General features: G+C 25.6%; 1 protein-coding gene across 1 annotated transcript; it reads left to right on the top strand.

The window, feature by feature from the left end:
• Positions 1–168: 168 nt before the first annotated feature.
• Positions 169–22,780, top strand: LOC107456073 (DNA methyltransferase 1 associated protein 1). Its single transcript, XM_043039040.2, has 11 exons — positions 169–309; positions 2,717–2,806; positions 4,430–4,515; positions 5,979–6,099; positions 8,070–8,144; positions 9,545–9,763; positions 11,089–11,196; positions 13,892–14,086; positions 17,605–17,673; positions 18,541–18,613; positions 22,436–22,780. Exons 2-11 carry the CDS (start codon positions 2,717–2,719, stop codon positions 22,657–22,659), a joined length of 1,260 nt encoding a protein of 419 aa, XP_042894974.1. The 5' UTR covers positions 169–309; the 3' UTR covers positions 22,660–22,780.
• Positions 22,781–24,089: the final 1,309 nt, after the last annotated feature.

Below are 24,089 nucleotides of genomic sequence, written 5' to 3'. Positions count from 1 at the left end.
TAAACTGTTTCAAGTTTAATTTCCAGGTTCTGATTTTTGTAGAATGCTTATTGATTGATTGATTAATTTACTTTAAGAACGCATTATGGGATGCAATAGTTACTCTTAGTTTTCTGGTATTTCAAGTTTTAAAAAAAATTTGTTTAAATTATAGATTTTATGAATTCAACTGTTTAGTGTAGCTCGATGGAATGTATCGAATTCCAGTTCAGGCAAAACAAAGCAGAAACCACTGAAAGGCTTCCTGAATTGATTTTGAAGAAATTACTATTTCCGCAAAATAAACAAAGTAAATAAACAAAGCCAAAGGTAAAACAATAATATTGTAAAAATCTATTGAAACTTAAGTTGATTTTAAATATAGAAACTGCTAAATCTTTCTCCCTCTTAAATTCAGTTTTATGGATTGTATTGAATTGTGTACAATATATTTTTATTCTAGGGAAATATGTGAATGTTTAACATTTGCATTTTTGTTCTCCTACTTATTAATATAGAATATGATACTCTGAAACGAGTAAAAACAAAGCGGGAAGATTTCCGATTTGTATAATCGGTAATAATCGCCAAGTATTGGCGATTTCCTGGCAGTTATGCGTGAGAAACTAAAAAATAAAAATAAAAAGCCAACTCGAAAATTATATATCATAGCCACCCTTGTTGGGATTTTTTCTTTAGCGTGATCTGCAGCGGAAAAGTCTCCAAGCTCGGAACATTTCTGGTTTCTGATTAGCCTCGCTAATTTCAATCACCAAATTGATTTTAAGGGGAAAAAATTAAGAAAGTGTGAAGGTTTGCCCTGAGGGGATATACCTGTATCGTTATCTGTTGCACCAACTGCAATCTCCCCCCATCTCCTAGGTGCCAAATAGATCTTAAATTTGCAATTTAAATAAAAAAAATAAATCAGTAGGTGTTTGGCTGGGGTAGCTATGAAATGTTCCTTTCTGTGAGTTTTTTATTTAGTTTCTTGTGAGCTGCTGCCTGGAAATTGCCAAGATTTGGCGATTCTGCCACAGATCACAATACAGAAATCTTCCCTGCCTAGAGTGGATACGACTTTCTGGGATGCTTTCTTTAGTTTCTCTTGGGCCGCTGCTTGGAACTTGCCAAGACTTTGCGATTATTCTGCCGCAGATCATGGTGGGGAAATCATCCTATCAAGTCTTATCAATTTCCAAACAGCTTCAAACAAGAAACTAAAAAGCAATCGCAGAAGGAAGCAAACCCAAGGGCAAACTTCAACAAATTTTTTTTTAAAACAAAAAAAATTTGTTGCCTTGTCAATTGTAATTGGCAAGATCACACAGAAATATCTTTTCCCACCTGGATTAAACCATTACATATTTTTTTTCTTCAAATTTTCGCAAGCTTGAAAACTTTTCTGCCTTGGCAAAGATAGGCATCAATTGATACCAAAATGGAAACATCATCACTAAGACAATATTTATGTTTTTTTTTTCTCTAATAAAAATACTTAGTTTTTAATTTATTAAAAAAATGCATTTCTTTTTCTACGGCAAACTTCTCGTGGAAACATTTTTCATATCTTACACAAAATAGATCATGGTTACGTCAGGCACAGTACTTGAGTTGGAAAGGAACTTTTAATCCTCAAGGCACAAGTGGGTTTTTGCATTCGCATTAAAAAAAAGTAATGTTTAATGATTTGCCATGGGTTCACCTAGAGTTCTATCTTTTAAGTTTGTCTTTTTCTGTGATTTTTTTAGTTTCTCGCAGGTTACTTTCCAGTTGTCGTCAAAACTTGAAGATTATTGTGATGCTACAGATAAGGTTACAGAAATATCCCTCGAAACAATGAAATATATATAAAAAATTTTTTTGTAATACATTTTTTGACTCCTTGGCGAGGGTAGGAGTAAATAAATAGCAAAATGGTGACATCCTCACTAAAACAACATTGATGTTTTCTTTTTTTTCTTTATTAAAAGTACTTGTTGTCAAACTTTGGTAATAACTGTGGTGCGTGTTGTGATTATTGTGTAATGTAGAAACCAGTGCATGGTTCTCGTTTTTGCAGTAAGTTAAAAATGATACATAATTTATGATTTCCCCATAGGTAGCTACCAATATTACTATTTAAGTTTACTTCTGGGTTTCCAAATTTCTTCTATGATGAAAAAAAAATTTGTGGATTTTTTTTTTTAAAATTATATACATTAACTTTTCGCTATATTACAGTAAATATCCGATTTTTACTCACTGTTATTACAGTAAATATCCGATTTTTACTCACTGTCGTATTGACAGCATTATTTTGAATCTTATCAGCATTTTACAGTTTTTTTTTTTCTTTCAAAATTTAAGTATATGAGGTTTTTTTTATTAATTGACAAAATTTTACAATTTCTAATCATGTAATCATTTAAAATCTATTGTTAACAATTAATATTTTTTATTTTTTGATTGGATTTTTATTATAAAAATGCTAATTTTTGATTATAAAATAATGTTTTGGTTTTATTATATATATTAGGGCTATTCTGAATGTATACTTCATTTTATAATAATTGGTGTTCTGAATATAACTAATTATTAAATTTTTTAGACTATGTATTGAATGATTAAATTATGACATTATTAAATTTTATTTCTCTGCTTAATTAAAAATGACATTATTAAATTTTATTTCACTGCTTTTATAACTCTGTGAATATTATTTTGATTAGATAAAAATACATGTTTTTATTAACAGATGAGTGATGTTCTGGATATTCTTGATGTTGAGAGACCTCAGACACCTGAAATTAGCAAAGAAAGTATTATTGGAAATGATTCCAAAAGGGTATGGAGAGTAAATTTTAACATATATATGATAAATAATTTGTATTCTATTTTTAATTCAGAAATTTTGCTAAAATATGATGAATGAATGCTCATTAGAATAAGACATTAAAAAATATATATTTTAAATACAAAAAATTGAATTTAAAAAATAATTTTACTTTTCTACAATTTAAAGGCAGTAGTGTCTAATCAATCAGCCTTTATCTTTTCAATGGGTCGATTAAAAGAGTACCAAGCATACTTGGGGACTAAACACTGGGGGTTCAGCTGACCACACAGCCAGAGTATCTGCTCCTGCAGCCCAGAGCCCAAGGTTAAGAAAACTGAAATGGGCCTTTGCTGTCTATGGGCTGTCTCGTCACTGAGTTTAGTCTAATTTAGTTTAATGTCTAACCAAGAATCAATTCAGGTTTTATTTTTCTGGCTCATTTTTGTATAAAAAAAATGAAAATTTTTAAAATTATAATGTAAAATTTCATAGAGATGTAAATAAATTTTAGAAGTTACTGCACAGTTATACATTAAATTTTAAGAGTTACTTATTTTTGTTCCATATGAAAAGTATTTCCAAACAAGTATGTGGTGTTGTTGTTTTTGTGTCAACAGATCTTCAGATAACATCAAAGGTCTGGACTATTGTATGTGCTGCATTTTGTATAAAGGGCAAAAAAAAATTTTTTTTTAATACCTTATGCAGTCTCTTATCAATAAAAAAGTTCTCACATCTTATCCCATCAGCCTGATTGTCAAGAAAAACTATTATATTCTGTAGCGTCAACCATATTTGGTGTGTAAAAATAAATAATTTGTGTTTTCTTTTGAAACATTTATCAAATTATCTTTGCTCATGCATGATTTTTATGAGTCGATTTCAGAAATAGAGGATCAAAATTGAACTTTCGTTTGAAGTTTTGTTTTCTGGCAAATTTAGTTTTCTTTCAGTTTTTAATTAGTTGTTTTGAGAAAAGGTTATGGGAAAATTTTGTAAAGGGATCATTTTTATACAATGAAACTTTGTGAATGAATTTTGTGAAGTCATTTTAATAAACTTAAATCTTTTAAAGGGGCTTGTAAGTTAGTGCCATCCTGTCAACCTTTGCTTATGGTGTGAAATATATTACAAAAAAAGTAAATAAATAGATAAAATTTTTCAACAAAAAGTGAAAATTGCTCAATATATTATTATCTATTTATGAATGCTTACAGTTATGTACTTATTAAAAGTAAAGTTAGTCAAATAAACAGAGAAAATGTCTTTAGAAAATCACGATAGAATAAATCAGTCTAGTTACAAATTGTGAATAAATTTTTTTCCCTTACAATTCTTCAGTTACTAGATTTTTTTTATCAAAACATATATTTTTTAGTTCTTTTCAGGGTTTCACAGTTGCACATATGTACTATAGTACTTCTTTTATTTGATAAAAGAAACCCGAGAAAAACGACTCTTTAAAAAATAATATCTTATAAAACTGTATTTCTTTATTTTATAATTTGCTCTAGAATAGGGTGTTATGATAATTTTGTTTTTAAAACATTGGTTATAAATATAATGATATACAAAGTTCATTGTAAAATTATTGAATATTTCCTAAGGTTTTATTTTATTATTTTATTTTAGAAAAAGAAAAAGCTTACAGAAGCAACGTTTAAGCGACCTGAAGGAATGCACAGAGAACTTTATGCCTTATTATATTCAGATAATAAGTAAGTCTTATCATCTATAATTTTTTATATTTTCATCTTTATAATTTTCCATTCCAAGCAATGGTATTAGATGGAAAGTTTGGAATTTCTTTTTTAACTAATATATGCAAGTAATATGTCTAGTTACTAAGAATTTTTTTTTTTAATGTAAATATATGTATATGTTCTTAGCAAACATAAATAAGCTTTTCAATTTAACTTTCCGAAGGTTTTCTACAATTTGATATGGCTATTTTCAGGTAAAATAAAAAGGCACTGAACACATAAGGAATATTAAGAACTTATTACTGATATAATTATTCTTTAGAAGAAATGTTATCAATTTAAAAATTTAGTAGTTGCAAATTAATTATGAAATTTAATGCTTTTTATCTAGTGTATATATTACTAAATTTATAATAATGAACTATATTTAAGTCAATAATTGTAAGCACGTGATTAAATCAATGAATGTAAGCAAATTTGTTTGTAATGTTTTGCTTTAAACACCACTTTCCCATTGAATAATAGGCAAAAACTAGTTTAATATACAGAAGAAATAACTTGATGAAGTTGTGAGAATCAAGTTATTTTTCATGCTCAAATTGCAATAAAAATTTACTTAGTGGAAAAATTATATAATTGAATATTATTAGTATATTAATACAAAATTATTTTCAATAAAAATTGTAGTTTATTTACCTTTTGTTAAATTTGGCCCACCTGTCTTATGTAGTACATTATTGTTATAAGTAATTTTGAATGAATTTAAAGGTTATTTTGTATATTATTTTTGCAGACACTAATTGTCTAATTAATAAATAAATAAAACATTCCTATAATATGTGCCATTAATTTTAATCATTATTAGTTTTAATTCTTGTTTTTATAATCATAAATAGATTTAGAAGAAAAATGCTACAGTTCAGGTGTTTATCTATCAATCATAATTAATAAATCTAAAGAAGTGATTTTTTTAAATCACCTATGATGATAAATAATTTCTGCTTGTATAAAAATGGGAAAAGAATTTAGAAGTATTTATTAATAAAAATCAAATTAAACATTTCGAAAACTGTTTTTACAAAATGGAAATTTTTTTAATAAAATTTTATTGAAATTTATGTTGCCTATTTTTTCTTCTTCTTTTTTTGAAATTGAAAATGAACATTTTAATTCCACAATTTATTACTCTAAACATTTTTTTCTTTCCTAAACGTGGAATTTTAAACATAATTAAATTCACTTTAATTTTATAATTAATCATTGATTACTTATAACTTCAATTGCAAATTAAAGTGGGAAGAATTCTAAATTTTATTCATTTTGAGTTAAATTAACTTATTATATCATGCAATCCAACAATAAATAAATTATCTTAATATAAAAAAGAAAATTTAATTCATAATTACCGGTTCAGTTGGTTTTATTTATACTAATATAGGATTTTTGAGTTGTTATAAATTAAATTACACTTTTTTTAGGGACAAAGCTCCAATGTATATTACTGATAGTGATCAAGGTTATAAACAGACCAAAGCTAAATTAGGTCTGAAACGAGTTAGGCCCTGGAAATGGATGCCATTCACAAACCCTGCTCGAAAAGTAAGTTTTTATGAACAAACATTTATATTAATTAAGAGTATTCAAATCAATCTTGTTTACATCAGATTAACTAGTTTTGGTTGATTAATTGATACATTTACAAATTGATACATTTACAATGCCAAGGAAAAAATAATTAACAAACATATATGTCACAATAATACAAGCATATCTTTTTTCTAAACATAAATAGTTATTTCGTTAGTTACTTTTATTATTGTTACTTTAATGAATATTTAATACTTAAAATAATAATTATTGACTTCAATTGAAAAATGTTCTGTATTTTTTTTAAATTTCTGTATTTTTTTTTCTTATACATATTAAGAAAATAGATTTTAGTAGAAGATTTTATTAGAAATTACAAATTCAAAATTGAGAGAAAAGAATATTTTTTATGTAGCTGGAAAATGCTGCTAATACTTACCAAATGAAGATATGGTGCCTATACTTTGTGTTACATATGAATTTTAAGCAAAACCATGTTATAGTGGCTCAAATAAATATACAAAAATGGGTATACTATAGTTTTAGTTTTGTGAACAGGAACTTTCTCAGTGTTCAAACAAATAAAAGCCTTTTTTTTTAAATATTTAATATTGTTCAAAGTTTTTATTTATTTATTAATTATTTTTTTATGTTTGTTTTTATATGTGTTTCTTATACGTTTTCTTGCTAATTTTTTATCTGCTTTATTATTTTGGGTTTAGTTAAAATCAGGGTTGGCAAGGTTTAGGACAGAATGGATTAATCCTCGGTTTAAACCCTGGTTTAAACCGTCCTGTCCAAAACTGTCCAAAACCCTTTTACTCAAATTATGTCACAATTTTATCTGAATATTTAAGAGGTAAAATAAGCATAGAACTAATAACATATTGATAATTGAATATACTAGAGAATATTTGTTTTTAAAAGTATAATGTTTTATTAATATTGTTTGATAACTGAAGTTTGGCCTTGCCATACAGGTTAAAATATTAGGGACTAAGTGCTTGTTTCTTCATAAACAGGTTTATTTATCTGTAGTACTATTCAAGAATACTTTTATTTCATTCATGTTCAATTCTTTTAGCGTAGTGGTGATACATCACCAGTGTCAGTAACTGAAACTGATGTTATGCCCTTCAAAACTGTTAATACATTTTTCAGTTATTTTGTATTTTCAATTTAAACTAATATGTTTATATTTAAAGGCAATTTTTTTTAAAATAGATGTCTTTTTTATAATCTTGTGATGCAGAAATTATAAAATTTTTTAAAAAAAAAATATTGTGAAAAATAAAAGGTTAATTTTTGAACAAATTTGGTATTTTTTTAAAGAAAAATTATTATTTTTTAATATTGCCATATTTATCCTTATGCAAAAATATTATTTATCAGTATTAAAAGCATATTTATATTTAAAGGATTAGGTATTCACTTTTGTTGTTCAATGAATTGTGGAGCTTCAAAAATTATAAACCTTTTCCTATTATATTATATTATTTTCTTTTAATAAGTTATAGTAAATTGTATAAAAAATATCAAATATTTATTGATACATGTAATTATTATGTGTACAATGGTTACACCTATAGAATTTTTACCTTTTACCAAAGTTCAAGGTTTTGGACACTTTAAGACAGTTTAACCCAGTTTAGGACAGTTTTACCCAGTTTAGGACAGTTTTACCCAGTTTAAGACAGTAAAACCCACGTGTCCTGTCCAAAACCAGTTTAGGACGTCAAAAACCCCAACCCTGGTTAAAATTTGTTTTCTTTCTGTTTTTATATTAGTACAAATATCCCTTTGTATTTATTTTGATATTTTAAAAGTACAGCAATTGTAATTTTTTTTTTTTACAATACTTCAAAATATTGCATTATTTTTTAAACAGAATCATAGTAATAAAAAGTAATTTTCATCAAGTTGTATAGAAGTCATGATAATGCTTTTATATTAAATTTCTCTTTATTATTTTTTCTTTCAAGGATGGAGCTGTGTTTTATCATTGGCGTAGAATAGAGGACCAAAATGAAGAATATGCATTTGCAAAATTTAACAAAGTAAGTTCCTGTAAAAAGCTATAACAAAGTTATGGTTTAAAAGTTATGGTAGATGCGTGAAATAAATTTTGTCTTCTTTTTACTTTTAAATGGTCTTTTTATTTTCTTGAATTCATGAAATAGCTTAAATTTCACCAAAAAAGTTTTATGCTTTCTTTTTTATGTGCATGTTATTTTGATTTTCAAATGAATACAATTGAAAAGAAAAATAACATGTACATAAAAAAGAATCTACATGGAAAGAATTCACCAGCACGTATATGTTTTTGTTAGGTGAATTCTCTAGCTACATTTTTAAATCTTATTTCTGAATTAAGTCTCACAAATTTTATGTTATGAAAATTTGATGTTTACGATAGAGAAAAAAAGATGTGATTTATATTTTGTTTCCAATATTTTATTTTTATCTATGACTGTATAACTTAAAAAATTAATATGGATGATTATTGAAGAAGTTTAAAAATACTTATTAATTTTTGTAGGAAAATGTTAGTTTGGTAACAAATTTTTTCTTCTGTGCTTGTGTTGCAATAAATTAATTGAATTTTAATGTACAACCTAAGCAAGCTCATGGCTTAATATAGGCTTATAATTCAATCTGTTATTTTCTCATAATATCATCTGAACATTGCAGAAATTAATACTTTTTTATTGATTAAGCATTAGCGATAGATTGAAAAATATCATGAAAATATAAAAACATATAAATTCATAAAATAACAGTTGAAAATAAAATGCCTAAAAATAGTAATTGAAAAGGAAACACATAGAAATGATAATAAAAAAGGTATATTATTTAGTAAGAATTTTTTTTACTTCTCATTTTTCTAATAAAATAGCAAACAAACAGAAAAATTTAAACTTGCTAACTTCAGAATGCTCTCTTTGTTAATGTTTGATTTACTGTGGCTTTTTGTCAAGCTGAACAGTTTATGATGTCAATCTGAAATGTTAAATTGAAAAACTTTAGACAAGAGGGAAAACAAAAGTAGATAGGAATGAATCAGTGATCTTCAATGGGTTTTAATTTTTGAACAGAGGAAAACAAATAAACTGAGATGGCTGGGTATTTAAAAAGGGAAGGTAAACACAGATAGCGAGTGTTACTTTTTTATGTTGGCTTATATTTATGGGGTTTGATTGGGTAATTTTTTTTAAATAAAAGAGTACTCTCGGCTTATAGATGAATGGGCTTATATTTGGAAATATTTGGCAAATTAATCAGCCTAAGTTAGCCATAGTAGCCATTTATTAGCTCTATTATTATCTATTAAATTAATCAGCCTAAACTAGGCATAGTAGCCATTAATTTTATCTCTGCATTAGAAAGTTGAAGTTTTGATGATGATTAATTTATATTTAGGTTTATTTTTTAGTTAATTACTTATTTCATTCTCTAGACAGTTTCAGTGCCAGAATATACTGATGACGAATATATGCAACATCTTCAAACTGAAGGCTGGACAAGACAGGAAACAGATCATTTGTTTGAATTATGTAGAACATTTGACTTGCGCTTCATTGTAATTCAAGATCGCTGGGATAGATCACGTTTCCCAAATCGCTCTGTTGAAGATATAAAAGAACATTACTATAATATTTGTAATATTTTAGCTAAGGTAAGTTTGTAGGTTAGGTTTAAAAATTTTCAATTTCAAATCCATGTTTTTAAGTTTGATTCTTTAGTAATTTCTTATGTTGCTTTTATGAATGGGTTTTAAAAAAAGTTTATTAATTTCTTTTTATGGTTTAGGGTTTTGGATATTCAAAACTGGTTTTGGACAGGACTTATGGCATTATCTACCTTAAACAATCTAAAAGTGTATTTAAGTGCTCAAAACCTATAATTCTGAAAAATGGTTAGAACAATTATAAATCCAAATATAACCCCAATGTACCATAAAAAAATAAATATAAAATTAAATTTTATACTGAAACTTTTACTAATTAATTCAATGTCAATTAAAATCTCACTATTCCCTGTGTTTTTAAGATTACATTAACAAGTTATAAAGTATATAATTATATAGATATATTGTATAAACTCAATGTAAAAGGTCAAAAAAAGTTTGCCATAGTCTTGTTCAATGGTATATGAAAATTATAACAAAAGCAGCTATTTATTTTTTTAAATGAACTTCAAAAATGAGAGCACATATTAAAGAGTAGTTTAGTTAATATATTTTTTACTCACTATAATTTTTACTATTTTCTTAACTGTTTAGCATTGTTCACATAAAACTTCTTTACATTACTTAATTTTGGATAATTTTAGCTAATAAACTATTTTAGACTATATTGTTTATTGCTAAATATATTTTAGACACATGGATATGTTGTTAATTTAGTGTTATAATTGATAGCTAATTTCTTTCGCTTTTAATAATGTTTAAAAATAGCTATGGATAAAAAGTTTTGGACAGTTTAACAAAGGGTTTGGAACATTTTTAGACAGTTTTTATCAGAATGGCAGAAAACCTTTATTTTAACTTAGTATTTTACCACTGTGCCTAAAAATTTGTCAATATTCTTTTTTGTTTGAAAGCAAACAACGTGAATTTAAATATATTTATGATATTGAATTTAAAGTTTGTAGCTTTACTTTTATTTTTAAAAATTTGTCCCGACTTACCATTTATTAAAGTTTTGATTTACAAGTTCCTGAGTCGAAGAAGTTTACTGAGTTTTTCTGAATTGAAGAAAACAGCAAACTTTTTTTTATTACAGTATTTCATTTCAATATTGAAGTGGATTTGATTTAATGTCATAAACATAAATGCTTATAATGTTGAACTCAATTATAAAGAAAAAAATCTTTTGTAGGAATTTTTTTTACTGATAGTTGTGTAAAAAGTAAGGTAACAAGCATATCTGTAACTAAATGTTCTGCAAAAGCATTGTCTAAAAAGTTTTTTTCTCAATTTTTTTTAAACTTTTGCTTTAGATCAGGACAGTAGGAAATGTAGAACCAAAACTTGTAGCATATGATGCGGAACATGAAAGAAAAAGGAAAGAACAATTGACGAAATTGTATAACAGAACCACTGAACAGGTTTGTTTTTACTATATTTTTATATATATATATATATATATATATATATTATTGATCAATTATTCTATTTGATTTGTTTTTGTTTAAGTTTATTGACATCTATTTAGGGCAGCAAAGTTACTCTCCTTCTCTTCCAAAAAAAGGAGAGAGAAAAAAGGACAATAACTTTATTTTACATGCAGATATTTTTAAATTAAATAAAGCTTAATCTTTAAACTGTAAAATTCAATTGAATAAAGTAATTTCAAATTTAAACAATAACAATTAAAAAATGATTTGAATAACATTTGTTTTTATTTTATATGTTTATCGATAATATATTTGCAAATTAAAATAAGATGGAGGGACCATTACCAATTTTCAAGTTGATTATCTGGATAAAACGTGTTTTGTTCAACCATTTTCTTTAGGTGTTTTTTCGTTAACCATTTTGTACTAAAAAAAAGTTACAAATTTAAGTGAGGGTTAGTTAGTAGATCACACATTTAATAATTGACAGTAGTTTTGAATTCGTTCCGACATTTCAGTGGTTGACTTTGTAAAAATGTATTCTTAATTGTTAACTTGATTTAATCGATTAACATTTAAGTTATTATTTACTAAAAGTATGGTATGGTAGTTACAATGAATCGAAACTTAGATAATTCTTTAAAAAAAAACTAATGTTAGATTTTTCCTGTAAATCTAATTGTGTATGAGGTAGCGCATTACATTAAGATCAATGTGTGATAATTCTTGAAGTTAATTTTTTATTTTCTGAAGTTGAACTGTTATTTAAGTTTTTAGTCTACTGGGAAAAATTCTAAGTATGTTAAAAATAAATAATATGAGATATTAAAATAAATTTTTTTTCTCAGAAATACTGAAAACCTATAACACTTTTAAAAGCTTCAGTTATAGGACTTTATTAAAAATGTTAAAACAAAATTTATTCATGGTACAATTGTAGGAGATAGTTTTTTTAATCTCCCTTTTAAACACACACTACTTGGTTACATTTTAAAACACATGGCCCCATCTCAGTCATCCGTTGCCACCCTCAGCAACAAGTGAAGGAAAAATATCACTATGGTGATTTTGGTTGGTTGGCTCGGGGCCGGAGGCCATAGCGACCAACCCGTTTGTGATAAACCTCATTTAAAAAAAAAAGGTTGATATCAATAGAGAAAGTTGATCTAAAAGCAAAATTGTATGAACTTTGATTTTTAATAAATAAAATTTCCAAAAGATTAAAAATGTATCTGTTTTGTAAGAGCTGCTTAATACTCTGAGCTTTAGTCAAAGCTTTGTTCTAACTTTCAGTTGCAGTCTTTACTGTAAGGACATATTGTAATTCCTATTTTCTCCATTAGTTTTATGGAAAGGGAAAGAAAAGTATTACAGGGAGATTTTCGTACAATTTCGCCTAAGGGCTGATCTTAGAGGGTTAAAGTGCAGACATCAACTTCAATTTATTAATTTTCTTATAGTATTTCATTCTGTTAATTCTTATATTTTCTTGTATTTATTGACTTATATTTAAAAAAAAAACTTAAATTGAAAAAGATTATTTGTTATAGATTTAGATGGATTTTAAAAGTATTTACAAAAACTGATGTTAACTTAAATGCAGTCAAATTAAACAAGTATACTCTTGCAATTTTCGCAAACTCATAATAAATGGTGGTTTGAAATAAATTCTTTTATTAACAGCAGGGTTGGCAAGATTTTGCCACAGGTGGAAAAAACCATGGTAAATACCGGTAAAAACCGTCCTGGCAAAAACAGGTTTTTGCCAAGCAAATTGGCAAAAAGTGGCAAAAACCTATATTTTCCAAGATGAGAGGACAAAAACACATTTTTGATACAAAATTATTCCTAAAATTGAAATATATACTATGAATATAAATAATTACAAAAAAATTAACAAAATTATTATTCCATAATTAAATGATAATGTAATAATATATCATTTTAGTAGTTTAAAACATTATTGATTGGAAAATTTGTGATTATTCTCTTTTTTCCAGTGAAATGAACTTATTTTAAATTAATATAACTATAATTTAAAGCATAAAATATCTATCAACATGTGTAGTTAATTATTGTACAAATAATAATTTTTTATAATAAATAATAATATTATACAAATAATAATATTTATTTATTTGTAAAAAAACATTTATTTTAGGATTCTAAAATGAAAAGAGATCAAAAACTTTCAATCTTTTAAAAATTATTACCCTTATATTAATTATTAATATGTTAAAAATAATTTTTTCATGTAATGTATCAAAATTATTATTCCTTATGATTGATTTAAATTTGTTTCAAGTATTTTGTAATAATATTTAATCAGCAATTTAGATAATTTGGTTTTTGCCGGTTTTTACCAGTTTTTGCCGGTTTTTACCAGGTTTTTGCCACTGTCCTGGCAAAAACCCCTTTTTGCCGGCAAAAACTCCAACCCTGATTAACAGTGACCCAATATATCCTTAATTCAAGCTTTTTTTTTTTTTTACATGACGGTTTAAATTTAATCATAGTGGAGGATAATCATTTCATTTAAACTTTTTTAAAATATTATTTGTTTTCATCATGCTAACGCTGTCTTTATATATAAAATTAACTAAGTCTTGTTAATTGTTAAAAAGTTATAACTTTGCCAATTTTTTGGTTTTATTTTTAAAAGAAAAATCTGTATTTTTTTTTTTAGGTTGAAGAGGAACAAACATTGTTGAATGAACTGCGGAAGATTGAACTACGTAAAAAAGAGAGGGAAAAGAAGACTCAAGATTTACAGAAATTAATAACTGCTGCAGATTCTAGCCAGGGTGAAACTAAACGCCTTGAAAAGAAAGGACCTAAAAAGAAAGTGGTACAGCAAAAGAATATAAAAGCTGAGAGTGTTGTAAGTAAAAACAAAAGCATTTTCACATTATTTAAAGGTTTTGAAATTAAAATATCAAAATCAAATTTTATTTCGTTTAGTTTTAAAACTTACTGAGGTTTATTCTTTTTCCTTTGAATGTTCTAAACTCATATTTTTGTGGTTAAATTAGCAAGCAAATTTAGAGAATTTGAAGCAGTGCCAGACATTAAAAGTGCAGTTCTTGACAAAAATTCTGGAAAAGCATTGCACAGAAATGCTTTTAATGTTAAACTTTTCACGTGGGCTCGAAAAGTCATGGAGATCTCCCGAAGGTCTCTTTTTGCCTCTGGGGGAGTGAGGTATGATAGGGAACTGATGATCGTTAAAATAAAATAGATGATGAGTATTAAACAATTATATTCTCCCACTGTGTGTTCTTAACTTCGTTTTCTAACTTAGGCCACCATGGTTAGGGATTTTAGGATTGCAACCAGAGGAGGTTTCCCACGCTTTTGCTTAACTCCAAAAGAGCAGAAAATCTCCTTCGTTTGTTACATTAGATTGAGCATTAAAAAAAAGGGAAAAAAAACAACATTCCACATACCAACTCTTTAAAAGATCTGCCTGTTTTGTGTTATAACAATTTATACATGTTTCTGTGTTCATTTACAAGGCATTTTTTCTTTTTTGTTGTTTTCAAGTTTAGCAACACAGGATTCAAATTAAAAATAATTTTTTATGGTTCATAAATATATTTACAAAAAACACTAAAATGAATAAGTACCTGATAAAAAATAGCTTTTTCTTTTATGCTGTTATATTTACTATTTCAACAAAAGCAAAATTTTGATTATAAAATCATAATTTAAAGAATAATATTTGGTTCTTAATAATTATAATTATTACTCTCTTTAATAACTATGATACATTCCAATAAAAGTATTTTTAATTTTAGAAAATTTCTTAAGTAATTTACATTTAAAATCTATCAAAATTATTTTACATGAAGTCTTTTAACCACTTTTTTAATTTAAAAGGAATTTAAAATTTTCTAAAATGTAGCTTGTTATTGTTTCAAATTCAGTCAAAGCTATAACAGAAGGGGTTTAAGTTGTCACTGATACAAGAAAAGACAAAGTGTTAGCTCATTATTAATTATAGAAAATTACAGTGAATTGAATTTTTTCCCTCATTTTAGTTTTATATTTCATGTTTTCTGCTAAAAATGAAAATGAAGCGCAAAATAAGCGAATTTTTTTTTACGGAAAACAACTAAAAAGCACATTTTTTTCAGGGTAAAAGCAGTAATAAAATAAACAGTTTAATAATGTTCACGCAATAGAGTTATTCATGTAATAGAGTTCTAAGTTTTCAAGTTCTTAATCTTATATTCCAACGAGACATTATTTATAAAACTATAGAAACTGTAACTCAGAGTCAAACTATACTATTGCATGAGAAAAAATAATACTAAAAAAGCCTCCAAAAATCATGTTTAAGTGTAAAAGTAAAATAAATTACTTACTAAATGAAATTAAATAGCATAATTTCAATAATAAAAGCATAGAAAATATATTAGAATTAGGAATGTATATTTTAGAAATATGCGATAATTCAAATGTTTAAATGCAATTAAATGTTGAACTATGTATGATGTTATAGCTCTTGAGTATCAAATATATATATCTAGATATAAAATCAATTTTTCATGGCAATATATGATGTATTTATTTAAAATAATGTACTTTTTTATAAAAAGAAAAAAAATCAAATTCTATGACTAATATTTATTGATTTCATTTATTTAAAACAGTTTTTTTTTTGAGATCCATTTCAATTTAAAATAATTTACTTTGGGAAATGCTTTGCATTATAATTAAACCATAATAAAGAAGCTGAATCTTTAAAAAATAAATTTAAAATATTTAACTATACGAAGAATTAGCAAAAATAGAAGACAAAAAAAATGAAAAACATAAACGGAACGAAACTTTGGATGTTTAAAAGTAGGTGAGTAATGTAAAACTTTTCCCTCCTTATCTTAAGGAAGGTGAGACCTCCCATAGCACATAAAACAAAGCTCTCCCCTCTGTAACTGTATCCTCTCTTTTGACTGTGAAGATGATTTCTTCCCCATTCTTGGGTTAGAAGTGTCACAAGTCCCTCAGAAGACCCAAACTATTGACATGACAACTGTTGTCAAAGCCCTGTGAGAAAAGGTTAACTAATGAGTTAAAGAACCAGTTAAAGAATAATAATAATAAAAAAAAACATTTATCATTACGTCTGTTCCATAAATTATGATTCCAGAATGTAGTAACAAAGTTGATATGCTGCCCATGTCAGAGTGTTGTATTCTGAATTTCATTAAAATTGTTCTATTTTATTTAAATTGTCAAAAATATTTCTATTAGATTATACAATATTAATCATAACAGTTATAAATGTAGTTATGAATAATTTTAAGTGAAATTTTTTTTCTTCAAAAATTGCATATTTAAGTATTAAATGTTTTACTTCACTATTTAATTTGGCTGCTTAATAACTTTTTTGTAGATTTAACGTTTTCTTTGCTAAAAATACTTTGAAGCAAAAAAGTTTAATTGCTAGAATATTTGTTAAGATCTGTACAAAAATTTCCTTGCTAAGGACAGTTTCTTCAATGAATGGCTACTATTATTATGTAGTTGACTGTTTAAAAAAGTATTATAAGCAAGTACTTAACACATAGGTTTTATCTCTAATTGGTCAACAGTTAAAAAACTCTTCTCAAGTCTTTATCAGAACAAGAATTTGATTTTAAAAAAAAATCGATGTCATTATTAGTAAAGAAACTTACTTTTTATTTATTCTATAGGAAATAAGAATTAGGTTATTAGTAAAAACAATATTTTTACTTGTAAATGATCTACCTAATTTTGTTAATAAAAGGAAAAATATTAAGCTATTTTTTATTTATTTATTATATTCTTTTTAAAATCATATATCACCTTTGAGAATAGATCTACATTTATCGTATTTATAAATTTTGGATGACTTTCTATTACCATCTTGTAACAATTTTGTTACACCAATATACCTAATGAACAAGTATATTTAAAAATGTATTTTCTGTTTTACCTTTTTATCACAAAATATTGAATGTTGCTTTCTTAAATCTTAAGATGTGCTGAAAACGTAAATTAAACAAAAAGGTTTTATAGATGAAAAGTCATGTTTCATTAATTTCAGTTTTATAATGTCTGAATAATTAAGCATAAAAATACTTTACTCATAACCAATCAATTTTCAATTCTTATGCATTGTTACAATTTAACATTTCGACAAAATTTTTTTTCAATATTCGTTAAATAAATGCATTTGTAGTTGTGCTTGAAAATTTAGAAGATTTTTTTTTTCATATCAATTTTGTTATAGTCAAAGAAATGTTTGCAATGCATGAAATTGTATAAAAGTGCAGTTTTAAGAATTATTTTGTTATCTAATTATATTCTAAAAGGTTTTAGTAAAATGTAATCTAAAGATTCTGTTTTACAAATGTAATTTTACTTTTTTAGAGTGTGGATTCAGCGGGCATTAAATTTGCCGATTTCAAAGGCAGTGGAGTAACACTTAGAAGCCAAAGGGTAATTTTTATGAAATATAATCTCTATTCTTCGTATTTTAATTATTAAATTGCTATTTTTATTTTTGTTAAGTTGTTATACTGATATTTATCTTAAAGGCTTAGGGCTTTTTAAGGGTTTAGTAGACCTGAAAAAAAGCATAATTAAGGTTTACAAAGTTTAACATTATTTACATATGGTGCTTTGGAGTCTCAGAACTTCAACTTCCCCCTCTCCATCCTGAACAGCTATCAGTATGATCAATATTTTTCAATCAATATTTCAAAAAAATATTTTTTAACACATATTTTATCATGTAATAGCTACATTTTTGTTTCATGATTAGATGGATATTTATTTTTAAAGAGCACTTATTTACATAATTTAAATTATTTTAAAATTTGTCAACTTACATGAATATAATTTAAAAATATGCATGATTTAAAGGTAGATCTTTTCAAAATATTGGGACACATACAAGGAAATATATTGACAAAAAAAATAATAAATATGTAAATAAATTTTAAAAAAAAACTTAACATTTGCAATAGTTTTAAACTTGCAATAAAAGAGACTTGACATTTCAGTATTTATAGAGTGAACAGTTTTCTACTGCTTTAAATTATATGAAGTATTTAAATAAATGAAAAAGCATATTTAAATCATATAAATATATTTAGCCGATTGCTTAGTTTTCCACCCCTATGTATTTGTCATAACAATTAATCAATTTTTACGAAAAAACTACCATTTAAATAAAAATGAAAAAAAATATGTATTTGTTTGAACATAATGTTTTAAAAAATTTCTAATTATTCATATGATTAAGATGGGAATCGGTTAGGAAAATGCATTTTTTATAATTTTACTTTTTTTTTTTGTGTTTAGATGAAATTACCTGCTTCAGTTGGGCAAAAGAAGGCCAAGGCTATTGAGCAGCTCTTAAAGGAATTGGATATTGGTGAGATTTAATGAATTTTAATTATAATTTGTAATTTATATTTACTAATGAATCAATAGTGTTTGGACTTTTTATTCATTTATGGGTCATTCTCACTAAAAAGGTATAAATAGACTAAAAATTTTTCTTAAATTAAAGTAATTAAAAAAGTGATTAAAATGACATAAATGCCTGTATTTATTTTTGTTATATGTCCTTATAATAATGGTCAAGTTTTCTATTTTATTTTTACCAGATTTAAAATATTTTAAATTCTGCCTCGTCCACGGAGGAGATGTAATAGTCAAAGGAGGATACATTTTATGTTATAAAATATGAAATATCAATGAAGACTAATTCATTAATTAATGGGTACAACTGATATGAGTTTAACATTAATAAATAAATAATAAAATATTTCATTATTAGAGATAGAGCTACTTCCGATTAATCATGCTGCTATTAAAGGAAAAATCCATTTTTAAGCTAGGTGTACAATTTTTTAAGTAACTCTTACTGAATATTAATAAATTAAAATGCGAAGACTATTGAAATAAAAATTCAGATTCCACATGAAAGTTGAGTGTTGAGGGTACTCTTTTGTGAACATTTTATGTAAGTTAAACATACTGTCATCCAAATAACGTTTTTGTTTTTTCTCTTTTCTTCTTGTTATTGTTTTTTTTCCCCTGGGTACAAACGGCTTGCTCTATCAATTTCTAGAAATTTAAGTATATTTAATCACAATTTTTCTGTTAAATCTTTTTCTGATACAGACTTTAAAATTTCTTGCTCTTTTTTTTTTTAAACTCTTTTCAAGCAATATAGGGTTTTCTTTTAATTTCTGTCTAGCTTGTCTCATATCAAGTTTTTTCTGTTCCCTTCTCTTTTGCATTTGAACATTTGATTGCTTTTTTTTTTCATTTTGGTTTTGCCATTTTTTTCCTAAAATTTGAAGAGAAAAAAAATGTTAAACATCACAGAAATTATTTAGAAAAATTGCCAATATTTATTTTTCCGATAAGAAAAAGTTAAACTTAGTTGATTTTCTTTAAAAATACAAACAAATTAACACATTTGTTCCATTTAAAAAAAATTAAATTAAAAGAAAATAGTTTTTTAATTATTAAAATTGTATTATGGTTATCTAACACATTGTCTCTTCCATTGACTGTGTCTTCTCCTCCGTGGACTTGTTATGTCCACGGAGGATCAAAAACTAGTTCTTGAATTTTACTGATTTTAGATTTTAAAGTTACAAAAATGGTGCAGTTCTTTTTATTAAATATACTATTTTTGCAATCTAAAATTCATCTATCAAAAATAAAATAATTTTCTCTTACCTTCTTTATGATGTCCACAGAGTATACGGTGAGAACTTTGCCAAACCCCAGTTGAACACAACAATCCAAAACTGACACCAAAGAGAACAAAAACAACTGATAGTTAACATTAGAAAATGGAATGGTTACCTTTCCCAGCAGCTGTCTTATAGGGATTTCGCATATGCTGCCCTTTATTGCATATTTACCGAACTATATTAATTGTCCATGGAGGGAGATTTCATTTTTGATGGACAAAGTTTACTAGTCATTTATTTTATAAAAATAAATTTTTTTTAAAAAAATATTAAATAAAAAGTTACTATAAACATTTAACTAGGTAAAACTACAAAAATCATTAAAATAACATTTAAATAGTTTAACAGCCATTAAAAATTATTTTGTGTCTCAGACGTAGGGACGTCCACGGAAGGGATTTTGAAGTCATGTTTATTAAAAAATAAGAATGAAATATTAAATACATTTAGCAGAAATGCATATGATTTGTTAGTATGAAAAATGATGAAGAAAAATATTAAGAAATCTGCTGTATTTCCTAATATTTATTACTAAGGGACTTAAAAAATCACCTTTTTGTGAGAATGACCCATATATGAAATTTATCTAGATTTTTTTTTGTTTGCATATTAAATTTGTTAGGTATTTATTACCAATTAATAAGTAATTGATAATTTTGACATTGAAAATGTTTGTTCTTTAATTAAACTGTTTTGATTCATTTGACAAATATTTAGAAGTTTAGTATAGATTCTATTTTGTATTGTTTTCTTTATTTTTGAAACTTTACAGCGATTTTAAAGTACAACACAACACAATATTCATCACAACACAGAATTGATATTATAAAATTATTTTCATATGTTACTGTTTTTTAAGTTAACATAATTTTCAATAATAAACATTTATCTCATGATTCAGAAATTTTGGGAAATCTTTCTTAGGTGTACTTTCCAAATGTATAAATATTAAAATCTGAGTGAATTTATTAAAATTGAATTCTTATTACATTAGATTTGTTTGGGGACAACAAACAAATATGACACAATAAAAGCACTTACCAAATAACGAAGATGAAGTGTTGAAAATATTTTCTTTTTTTCAGTACTATATCACAAAGTTGTTCCATATAAATTGTTTGATTAAATAGTTATTTTGTGACTTTTTAACATTATATAATAATGTAAAATTTCTTGATTTCCTAACTCTGCATCATACAGTAAAAATTTTTTAAATAAAATCTACTGGCTCGTATACAAATTTACTAGCTATACACATTCAATATTATTTTCGATAATTGGGAATGGAAAACCTATTCAGTATAAATTGAAAAAGTGTTTTAATAAAGATTTGAGCAACTTTATCAAAATGTTGTCTCATTAAATTTTTTTTAGGATTAGGTGTCGGTTACTCTGGTTCTGCTTAACTTCCATCAAACAAAATTTAATAATTCTTAAGGACTTCTAATTTGAAAAATGTTACTGGCATATTAAAATATCTTCCCTTTAAGCAAACTATGAAGGAAGTCTTTTTAAATTCAAATGTTTACTGTATAAAATTTTACATGCAATAAAGCTATGCAAAATAGTTTTTTTTTTAAATTTTTACTTTACTGATTTTAGTAGTTAAACTCTCGTATATTTAAGTATGAGATGTCAGATGATTCTAAAAGTTCATGCTTTATATAAAATGTATAAAAAGGTTTTGCTGTATGTGTTCAATAAAATTTTCGAGTAATTTGTTCAAGAAATAATTGTGAATAGCTGATTGAAATTAGTTGTATTTGAATCTAAGTGAAATGTCTATATTTAGTCACTTGTTTTTCACTACATGGCTTATGAGAAACCTTTTTCCTCTTAACAAAACTCGATCATCAAAGGAGAGTGGACGAAGAGGGTAAATTCAAAATCTGTTTTTAATCTTCTTTTTTTAGTTTTCACCATAGAGTTGTAATGTAGGTAAATCTAGCCTTGCAGAGTCATTTTTTCCCCAATAATGGAACCATCTAACTGGTAATTACTATTATAGTTTAATTAGGGAAAAAAAGAAAGAAACTGTGTTCTTATAGCTTTCCTTAAATTAAAAATTTTGCTATTTCTGTTCCAAAATGAATTAAAAAATGTATAAAAGCATTCCTGCAACAATCTGTTGCGGGCCAGAGAGGTTATTGCTCATAGACCTCATTTACTTTCCCAACAAGCTGATGCCAAAAATATGAATTTAAATGGTTCTTTAATAGAACCCTAATGCTTCATAATTAAATTTTAGTGCTTCTACCGCTGTTCAAAAATGTGTGAGAGACAATAATAGAGAATTAGTGGATGTTCATGAGTAAATATTATATTTTTTAATGAAAATATGTTATGTATCATTTGGTTTTTAATCAGGCACAAACTTTTGCAATCCCCTGATATCAATATTTGAGAGTGAAATCTTTTTTAAAAATTTCTAATTACTTTTAGACAGTTATCATATTCATATAATTTTTTATGATTTTTGGTAGAACCGAATCCTATTCCTACTGAAGAAATATGCCAGCACTTCAATGAGCTACGCAGTGATATGGTTCTTTTGTATGAACTTAAACTTGCTCTTGCCAATTGTGAATTTGAACTTCAAACATTACGACATCAAACAGATTCAAGGGTTCCAGAAAAGAAAGAAATCATTGATGTTGGACCTACTTTTTCTGCTTTGATGGCACATTCAGGTGGAAAAAGTGAATAATGTAAAATATTTTTTGTAACATGTATTCATCTCAATAAGCCATCATTATAATCATCCTTCAAGACTCACACTTCTATGTTTCATTATGTGCTCTTCTAATAAAGAAATTTCATCCTTGTTATTGTTGTATAGTACTGATTTCATCTGAGCCATTTTTATTGAATTCTAAATAGTACTCTTTTAATATAATTTATTTTTATGGTTTTATACATCATATTCCTATTTTTTTTTTTTTTTTAACTTTGGAACTGACTTAAATTAATATGTTTGGAAGTTGAGCCTTCATGAGCATTTGTCCAGAGCCTCCTATTCCTAGAACTCTTTAAAAAGTTCCACAGTGGTTGAAAAAAATTTTATTTTTTTTAAAAAAAACGGGAATAACGATTTTTTTCTTTAATTCTTGTTTAGTACTGAAATTTTATAAACATTGTTTTTTATTTTATGATATTGATGAAATTGAAAACAAAGCAGTAATGACCATTTTTACAGGAGTACCGCACAAATTTTTTTTAAGTGAATCGAATTTTAGAAAATTTGCTGATTTTAAAATTGGTGATATTTTTATTTTGTTATTTGTCATTAAGTTATTTTATATTTGTCATTTTTGACACAAACTATAAGAATGAAAAAAATAAATAAATAACGGAGTTAAGAAAAAGACAAAAATTTTTGTGAGTGGAAAATTTTGAAACTAATTTTATTGAATTGTTGTGAGCTCTTTTTTTTTGTGTGTGCATTACAACAGTTACAGTTTTTCAAGTACTCAATAGGGATAGATGCTTTACAGTATGTATTACCACAGTCATTGTGACTTCATACTTTAAGGAAGTTCTTTATTGCTTCTGAATTGAATTCAGAACCATTCATTGATTCATTCTAGAATTTCCAACAATATTTGACAGATTATTCTTTGATTAAAAAAACATGCTTTGAGTTATATCACTTTCATTGAACTCTGGTTGAAAAGAAAAAAATGTTTAATTTTATTGTTTCTATTTCTGAACATTATAAAAATTTCACTTCTGATCATAATCTCTTGAGGTTTAATTTCAGATATATCCTTTTTTTTTGGAATCTCATATTGCGATCATAATAAAGTTTTAATCAGTATTAAAGTGATAATTAAGTATAAATAAATGTATTTATAACAATTTAATTTTAATTAATACGGTTGTAAAAAAGTTTAAATAAATGTAATTTTATACCTTATTTCTAATTATGTATTTATTTAACTATTATATTAATTTAGTTAAAATAATTTACAGCATTAGTTTTCTTAAATGGCCTGCCTTACTCTTCGACTGGCACCTCAAAAAAGTGGACAATTTTCTCTGTTCTAAGGATGTCTGCTCAACTGATGTTTTTAAGTATTATAAACTGGCAAACACATTATATAATTTTTAGTGTAATGCTGTTGTATTTTTCATAGG

This window comes from Parasteatoda tepidariorum, chromosome 3 (assembly GCF_043381705.1).
Source record: "Parasteatoda tepidariorum isolate YZ-2023 chromosome 3, CAS_Ptep_4.0, whole genome shotgun sequence".
Lineage (NCBI taxonomy): Eukaryota > Metazoa > Arthropoda > Arachnida > Araneae > Theridiidae > Parasteatoda > Parasteatoda tepidariorum.
The sequence above is the reverse complement of the archived record's forward strand: the minus strand, read 5'-3'. Positions and strand labels throughout refer to the sequence as shown.

Coding starts and splice junctions, on each gene's coding strand:
- LOC107456073 (XM_043039040.2), top strand. CDS start 2,717: ATGAGTGATGTTCTGGATATTCTTGATGTTGAGAGACCTCAGACACCT. Junction 6,100..8,069: donor TCACAAACCCTGCTCGAAAA/GTAAGTTTTTAT, acceptor TTTTCTTTCAAG/GATGGAGCTGTGTTTTATCA. Junction 9,764..11,088: donor TTTGTAATATTTTAGCTAAG/GTAAGTTTGTAG, acceptor CTTTTGCTTTAG/ATCAGGACAGTAGGAAATGT.